Genomic DNA, 9625 nt, shown 5'->3' with positions numbered 1-9625 from the left:
ATGTTATGATTGTTGTGTGATATATTCTTACAATGAAATAAAAAAATAACATGTCATTCTGTTTGTTCTAAGAAAAAAGAATTTAGATGATGATGGTTTTCATAAGATGATGAAATTTTTTAACATGATTGTCTGCAGTAATAATCTTCAAATAAAAGAAGAAATTGTTATGGTCTTATTCCATCATCTGACGAAAATCCTCCTTATTTATATTCTTTGTATTGGGATTAACAGTTTGATGAGTTGAATGGTATGCAGTGTGTTCATCATCTACGGCTCTCTCTATGCGTCGACGAGAAGAATTTGGGATTTCATTTCTCGTTTGCATGTTATGATCTGTGTTGGCTGTGTTGGGTAATTTGTTCTGTATTGTTGGATCTTTTGCAGTGTTTCGTACTGGGGGAGGGGAGCTGTTATTAGGCTGAGATGATTGTGTTATAGTGCAGGTTAATTTACAAGTGTTAATGGGGCCCCATCGATATGGCGGGATAATCCTCACCTGGATGACCATATTGTAGTTTGTGGTACTTTATGCAAAAGAAAATCGGGATTTGGGTGATGTTTTGCAACCATTCGATATGAATGGGTCCTTACTTACGCATGCTGTCACTATTTTCACCATTCTAAATCCCATTTATTTATACATTCAATATAAAATGCACTGGATGAGAATGCTCTTATTTAACATTGTTGTGATTTGCATGTGAATAGTTAGTTCTGTTGCATTGCTTTGTGCTGTGATTCTTTTTTTTTCTTTTTTAAGAATTTAGATGATGAGGCTTTTTATAAGATGATGGAGTTCTTTAGCATAATTGTCTGCAATAATAATCTTTAGATGAAAGAAGAAATTGTTATAGTCTTATTCCATCAACTGATGAAAATCTTCCTTATTTATGTTCTTTGTATTAGGATTAACAGTTTGATGAAAATCCTCTCATCATTGCTTTCTTTGAATTTTTTATTTATTGACTATCAGATGGTGTTATGTAAATATGAAAGTGATGTAAATATGAAATTATCAAAATTTTGTGATATCGAAAATTTAACCTGTACCATACCTTTCTTTTTCTATATATTTTGTTCTGCTTTAAAGTGAAGCAATATTGGTTGTGTTGCACAATTTGCTGTTTTGTTTATGACAAAAACCAAATATGTATGAATAAACTTACATAACTCTGAAAATTATAAAATTCGTCATAATAAAGTAGAATAAAAAACTGCAGTTAAAAAATTTTCTATGAAAAATTAAAACTGAAATTCGCTTATTTGTTTGAAAAAATAGAAGATTTTCCGCATCAAAAGATGAAAACTTTGATTATAAAACCAAGTTATATTAAGAAGTAATTTATATTAAAATCAATAATCGAAGCATAATATATTTTCATTCTAATTTATATTTAAATTACATACCAACGGTTACAAGTTTTCAGAATGAATATTATCATCCGTTTGTATTGTAAAATTCTTGATTTTTCAAAACATACTCAAATTACAAAATTACTTCTCGAGGCTGAATTTTGCAAATTAAAATATGTTTTAGTTTAAATTTCAAAATTTATTGGTTTAACTTGCCCTTGTTATTTTTTTATTTTAATTGATTGTTTAGGCAAATTCATTTTCATAAAAAATTAAAGGTTTTATAGTTAAAAAATATTATTGCATTATTTCTAAAAAAATAAAATACTTATTGTGATGATAAATTTACAATCATCGAGGACATTCTTCATTTTTTTAAAATTAAGTATGTAAATGGAAAAATCTTTTATAAATTATGATGAAAACAAACCTTAATTATTTTATTCAGGATTTTTTTAATTTTTTAATGTTTTTTAAATAAGGGAAGAATGTTCTCAGTGTTTTAAATTTGTTATTACAGTAAATATTTATTTTTCTTGGATATTAATGTAATAAATATGAAAATAAATAAAACTGACTATGCAATTAAAATTGCCAAAATTTATTTAAAATAATTTGCTATTTTTTTAAGAAAAATTTGCTATTTTTTTAGGAATGATAACAATTAAGTGAAAATGAAGCTGTTAAAGAATCAGAAAAAATATGTTGTTGCATATTTCTGTTTGAAAATATAATTTTGTTATTATTACAATTATTGTCAATATTAAATATTTATTCTATAACCGATATTTCAACAAAATTACAATAACAGAAAAAAAAAAACTCTATTTCTTTCTTTTTTAATTACATTCAGTCATTATTTAAGTTAGATCGATGTTAACATTCATAGTGGCATGTTTTTAGTCTTATTTGTATAATTTCTTGTACAAATTTTGATTAATGATACTAATTTTAACTTTTTCTTGTTAGTTTTTGACAGGTTAATCGTTTTTATTAATTTTTTGGGCTTCTTCTGTGACGTTTCTAGCTGTCATTTGTTTCAGGGTATGCTCTACATATTTTTTTCCTTTTGGATTTATCAAGTATTAATTGAAATATAAATATTTAATGTTTATCTGTTCAATATTTGATTTTGTACTTATTTGTTATACTGTTCTATTGTATTTCATAAATGTACCTGCCAAGTTATTCGATTCAACTACCTACTTTGAGCATCTATGAAGAATTCTTTATATGTTTTTCATTCTATTTATCGTCTTTGTATGTTTTATTTGTTCATTTAAAAATGTGTTCTGTTTTTATATATATTATTTCAATGTTCTGCCCATTAATTTTAGTTATTATTCTTATTTGTAATTCTTATTCTTTCGTGCTTGTAATGTTTAGTATTTATCTATTTAATAATTTCTTTTTTTTTTATATTGATTTTAATTTTCAGTATATATGCTTACGTGTTATCTTTTAGTTGCAATAGTTCATGCATGCTTTTCATTATGTCTATCATTCCTTTATTAAGATTTCGTAGGATATTGATTCAAAATTCATTGTATTGATTATTCCTTTGTTCAAATTTGATTTTTCCAAGTCAGCGTTATTGTTAACCACCTTTTTTTATTGACAAACAAAATGAATAATGGTAAGATGACCTAACATATAGAGAGAATCTTCTTAAAAATATGTTTGATCAATCTTTTTGTCTAATAAACTCTTTAAAAAATCCCACAAGGTCGTGAAAAACAATCAGCAAAAAACCTCCTTATAGTCTCTTACCAGAAAAACAAAAAGAACAATTGCATCAAAAGAAAAGAGAACGATATTGTCGACAAAAAGCATCAACAAGTAGAGCCATTCAAGATGGACAATTTTTCATCTATGAAACAAATATTATGGATGCACCTATTCTCGAAAGTGATGAAAATGCTGATCTTTTGCAACGAAAAAAACGAAGTGTCTCTCATGCTGGTATCAATGCAATTGACAACTTCTTTTCAGAAGATGTTGGTTATTCTAAAGACATAAGTATCTCTTCAGCTGATCAAGAAATGAATCTATCTACACTTGATACAACTGATTCCTTGCCTCTAACGTTAACAAATATATTTATCGAAACTCCAAATAGATATGATCAAATTACAATTGAACAGGTTTATTGTGTACCTTTCATTTTTTTTCCCATATTTTTAAATGAAACTTTTTATTTGTCATTTTATGTTCAAAGTGTAAATATCTTGTTCAATAGGCTACTTGTACTTTTCAAGATCAATTCAACTGTGAAAGCAGTACATCAAGGTCTTGTCAAGACAACAAAAAACCATAATACTAAATTATTCTTTTTACCTTCTTTTTAATTATTTTATTATTTTTTGAGTCAATTTTTACAAAATTTAAAAAATTGCTTCATATTCTTTCATATGTTCCTTAGGTAAGCGTCCTCATCAAATTGCTTAGTTTAGGCAGATATTAAAAACTGTGCCAAATGAAACAAACTGTTTGCCATTGGTGCCGTCTTGCAAGTATTGTGGAGCAAAAAGATTTTATCGTGAAACAAATAGCTTATGCTATGATGGAACAATTACTTTAGCTACAAATAATGCTCCTGATCAACTCTATCATTTATTTTGTTTGAACACAGTTGAGACGGCCAAATTTTTAACCTATGTTCGCATATACAATAACAAATTTGCATTTACGTCATTTGGAGTTAAATTTGATAGAGATCTTTGCAGAAGAAACAAAGGAATCTATACATTTCGAGCTTAGGGACAAATCTATCATTATCTTAATAATTTAACTCCTTTGGATGAACTTCCTTCTTATTTACAATTATATTTCTATGATACTAAACATGAATTGCAGAATCAAAAAGATTGGATGCATCAATTATCACTCAACTTATGGAAATTCTTTCTGTTAATTCTTATTTTTTTTTTCGAAGACTTGGTGATATGCCTAATGTGGAACATCATGAAATCCATATCAAATCAGATCCTAGTTTAGACTAACGTGTTTTTAATGCTCCTAAAGCGTCACAAGTGGCAGTAATTTGGATTGAAAATAACAATTCAGAGCAATTGAGTGGAAGAAGTATTATAGTTTACAATCATTCAGGTGGTAGTTATATAGTTCAATATAATTTTGGATGTGATGATCCACTTTAATATCCATTGTTGTTTCCTTATGGTGACACCGGTTGGCATAATGACATACAAAGAGTAAAAAAAGGTGCACGACTCTTGCCAAACGAAACATCAACATTACTTGAATTGCAACAATCAACATCAGGTGATGATTTACTTTCAAGAGAAACACAAGGTTTAAATATATTTTCTATACCTTGATAATTTAATGATGTTTTTACTTCTAAATTTGGAGTCACCTTATATTCTCAAATTTGATTTCTGTAGTACTCTAGAAAAAAAAAGAGCCAATTGTTTCATGTTGTGAATATTATTGTTACAAGCTACAATTTAGAGAAAACATCAGATCCATTTTCTTATGCTTTGGCCGTTTGTTGCAGCAATTCGTTATTGACATGTATGTTAAGATTGAAACTTCGAGATTGGATTACTTTCGTACTAAACAACAACAAATTAGATCTGAAGTATATCAATGTATTGTTGATAGTTTTTCACTTAGAGAAAAAGATAGTTCCAAGATTGGCAAATGTATTATATTACTTTCTTCTTTTATTGGTGGACCAAGAGACATGCTGAAAAGATATATGGAAGCAATGAATTTAGTCCAAAGTTATGGAAAACTTGATATTTTTTTGACGATAACATGCAATCCAAGTTGGAAAGAAATTCTAGATGAGTTAGGTCCACAATGAAAAGTACAATATCGTCTTGATTTGATTGCTAGAATCTTCAAAGCAAAGTTAGAAGAACTTAAATATCAACTATTCAAGTGACAAATTTTTGGCAAAGTTGCAGCATATGTTTATATGATCGAACACTAAAAAAGATGACTTCCACGTGCTCATTTCTTGATTATATTACAAACAGATTGGAAGATTTATACTCTGGAATCTTTTAATGAAATTGTGTCGGTTGAAATACCTGATAAAAATGATAATCCACATTTCTATAAAACTGTTGTCAAACATATAATGCATGACCCTTGTGGAATATTAAATCTGACGAATGTATGTATGAAACAAATGGCGCTTGCAAAAGTCAATATTCGAAAAATTTCACACCTAATACAACTATTGGAAATGATTGTTTTCCACAATACAAACATTGTGATAATGAAAATACTGCCAAAGTTAGAGGGCAACATTTGGATAATCTTTAGGTTGTTCCATATAATCCATATTTGGTTACAACATTTGATTTTCATATCAATGTTGAGATCTGCTCTACAATTAAAGTAATGAAATATCTTTACAAATATATCTACAAATGTCATGACCATATTGGTTTTAATGTAATTTCAGAACAAAGCAATCAACTTGTTGATGAAATTCAATTATTCCAATTAGGTCGATGGATTGCTCCACCTGAAGTTATGTGGAAGATTTTTTACTTTATTGTAAATGAAATGCATCCAGCAGTATATAACTTACATTTACATCTTGAAGATCAACATCTGGTGACTTTTTCTGCAAATCAAAACTTGAACAATATTGTCAACTCTATTTTTATGCAAAATCAATATTAATAGAATTTTTTGCAACAAATCGTGTAAATGAAAGCTCTTGATCATTGTTGTATAAAGAATTTTCTGAATTTTTGGTTTGGAGTAACCAACATAAAACCTGGACCCCTTGAAAGAAACGAACAGTTATTGGCAAAATCGTTGCAGCAAATCCATTTGAAGGTGAAATGTATTATCTGCGGCTATTATTGAAACATATAAGAGGTTCTCTATCTTTTGTCCACCTCAAAGCAATTAATGGTGTCATTGCTCTGACATTTCGTGAGGCAGTTACATGGCATGGCTTATTAAAGTCAAATACATCCTTAAAAGATTGTTTATATGAAGCATCACTATATCAAATGCCATACAGTTTGAGAAGACTATTTGTTACAATCTTAGTTTATTGTAATCTTACGAATCCAAGAGAATTGTGGGAACATTTTGAAGAAAGTATGTCAGCTGACTTTAAAAGAGTTGAAAGTAGCTTTATGAATATCAGAAAAGAAGTTTTGTGGCATATTTCTTTTTACACTTGAGTCAATGGGAAAAAATATCAACATACTTAATCTCTTAGATCATGATATTTCTTTTGATGACGACCAACATCAATTTAGAGAGATTAATGATGAATTGGCAATCACAATTTCAGAGGAAGGCCTTATGGCATCAACAATTCTCAATGATGAACAACAACATGCCTATGATTCAATTTTACAAAATGTTTTCTCAAATCAAGCAAATTCTTTATTGATGGTCCTGGTGGAACAGGAAATACATTTCTATATAAAGCGCTTCTTGCTACATTAAGATTTAAACAGTTGATAGCGCTTGTAACTGCATCATCTGGTGTTGCAACATTTATTTTACTTGGAGGTCAAACAACACATTCACGATTCAAGATTCCATTAAGTTTTGACAAAAACAACACTTGCAATGTTAGTAAACAGAGTGGACTTGCAAGATTATTACGTGTTGCAAAGTTAATCTATAGAAGCATTGGACATAATGCTCTGAGACATCAGTGATTCTGAGTTATTATTTGGTGGTGAGGTTGATGTTTTTTGTGGAGACTTTCGATAAATTTTACCTGTCGTTCGTAAAAGTATAAGACAATAACAAATTGATGCAAGCTTGCTTTCCTCTTAAATATGGCCTGCTCTGATCCAAAATTTCCTTGACTCAAAACATGCAGGCGAGATTAGATCCAAAATTTTCAAATTACTTGCTTCAATTAGGTAATGGAATTTCCCCAATCACAATTGATGAAGAGACAAAAATTCCTGATGATATGCTTATCCGTTATGAAAATGATGCTGGTTCTTTGCAAAAACTGATAAATGCTGTTTTTCATAACATTCATGATTATTTAGAAAATTTGTCTGAAATGTTGAATCGTGCTATATTGACTCCAAAAACAGATGAAATAAATGCTAGACTTAAACAGATGTTTCCAGGTGAGCTAAAACAATATTATAGTTTCGATGAAGCAATTTATGCATTTGAACAAGACATTATGGAAGACTTCTTGAATACTTTGACACCAAATGGGGTTCCATCTAATGAATTGCTACTTAAAAAAGATTTTCCAATCACGTTGTTTAGAAATATTAATCTTTCAGAAGGCTTATGCAATGAAACTCGTCTGATACGTCGCAACTTTGAACGTAACGTCATTGATGCAGAAATCGCAGTTGGTCATCATAATGGTAAAAGAGTTTTTATACCAATAATCATATTTTTGCCAAAAACTGATGAAAACAATGGTTTCCCATTCAAGAGAACTCAATTTCCTATCAGATTAAGTTTTGCAATGAGAATCAACAAAGCACATGGCCAAACATTGGATTTTGTAGGGATATATCTGCCACAACCTGTATTCTCTCATGGACAACTATATGTAGCATTATCAAGAGCTAAGACAGCCTCTTCAGTAAAAATTGTGATAAGGTCGATATCAGTCAATAGATCTTAATAGAATTACATAAAAAATATTGTGTATAGAGAATTATTAAGTTTGACATTTTCATTTTAACATTATACAAGTAAATTGATTCAATAATTTAGATTCATATTGTTATTATTTTGTAAAGTTTCAAGTTTAAATGCTAATGCAATTTTTTCCTTTTTTACATATGCAATGTTTATGATGCGAAAGTTTTATACATCTATCAAAGATATCACATCAAGCACAAGGAATTGGAGAATTAAAATGCTTGTAGTAGAAAAATCTCCGAAATGTATAGCATAGCATTCGCCGTTAAAATATCAACACATAATCTTAATTGATGCCGATGTATAATACTTGTTGTTTTGTAAATTTATAAAAAGTTATAACTATATATTTAATGATGTTAAATGTTTTTTTAATAGTGATAAGCATATATTAATTTCTGCTGGAAATATATTATTTAATATTTTACAGGGCAATCGACTACAAGCAACCATGTTTGACAAATATATTGATTCACGTGATGATACTTTACATGTATTCCAGTCATACTACGTTAGTAATGCTTATGTGAAGTCGTTAGATCCTAAATATAAAACTCAAACTCATCAATACCAATGAATCTTAAATTCAAGGATGATAATTGAAGAAATTCCAGATGATGAAGAAATATTGTAGCCACCAGTTTATGATATTGTTTCATTTAGTGAACTTCATAATTATAAAGATTTGGTTGTAGAGATAGGTAAATATTCAATCAAAATTTACAGATTCGGTTGTAGAGATAGGTAAATATTCAATCAAAACTTATAGATCCTTTCATAACTATATTTATTAACAAACAAAAAACTATAAACATGATTTATTAGATTTGTTGGCAATTGCATTATACATTAAGCCAACTAGAGAAGTGAAGACAACAAATGGTTCCAAAGTCTTGCAAGAAATATATTTGATTGATTAAAGGTGAACATATTCTTTAAATTATGTATTTATTTTATTACATTTTCAATAATAATTTTTTTAATTCCATTTATTGATATGAAATTATTGATTACTTTTGCTTCAATTTTATAGCTTGAACCCTGTATGTTTGACTATGTGGGGTCAATTTGTTGATGCTGAATGCCAACAAATTTCAGAAGTTATTGGAGCTAAACCAATCATTTTTGCCAGACGATTAAAAGTTACTTCTTATAATGGTATTATTAAAAAATTTAGAATTCTATATTTTTGTTTTGTATAATATGCTCATACTATATCTATCATATCTTTTTAATTTAGAACTCTTTTTGTCATCTCAACCAATGAGTATGTTTACGATAAATCCTAGAATTCTTAGTGCAGCATCATTGCAAGAATGGTAATACATGTTTTTTTCCCTTTTAATTTAAAACAAACTTTTATTAATTTTTGTTTTCAACGTAGAATTGTTACATTTTAAAAATTATTATTTGTTTTTAATTTCTCTTAAATTTTTGCAGGGCAACACTCAATGATTTCTTGCTTGAAGATGTGATTATAAAATCTTTGGATCCAACACACACATCTGCCACTACTCATGCTGTCCGGAAATTAACAAACATTTTTGACGTTGCAGAACTACTCGAGGCTTCACAACCTACAACAGTAAATTATATTCTTAACAATGCTTTTTTGATTATTGATTATTACAACACA

General features: G+C 28.5%; 1 protein-coding gene across 1 annotated transcript; it reads left to right on the top strand.

Moving 5' to 3' along the window:
- The first annotated feature begins 7183 nt into the window (after positions 1 to 7183).
- On the top strand, positions 7184 to 7969 carry LOC108986710 (ATP-dependent DNA helicase PIF1-like). Its single transcript, XM_018959419.1, has one exon. It carries the CDS (start codon positions 7184 to 7186, stop codon positions 7967 to 7969), a length of 786 nt encoding a protein of 261 aa, XP_018814964.1.
- Positions 7970 to 9625: the final 1656 nt, after the last annotated feature.

The sequence above is a fragment of the Juglans regia genome, chromosome 9 (assembly GCF_001411555.2).
Source record: "Juglans regia cultivar Chandler chromosome 9, Walnut 2.0, whole genome shotgun sequence".
Classification (NCBI taxonomy): domain Eukaryota; kingdom Viridiplantae; phylum Streptophyta; class Magnoliopsida; order Fagales; family Juglandaceae; genus Juglans; species Juglans regia.
This window is presented reverse-complemented; position numbering and strand designations above follow the sequence as displayed.

Excerpts from the sequence above, each read along its gene's own strand:
- LOC108986710 (XM_018959419.1), top strand. The coding sequence starts at position 7,184 with ATGCAGGCGAGATTAGATCCAAAATTTTCAAATTACTTGCTTCAATTA.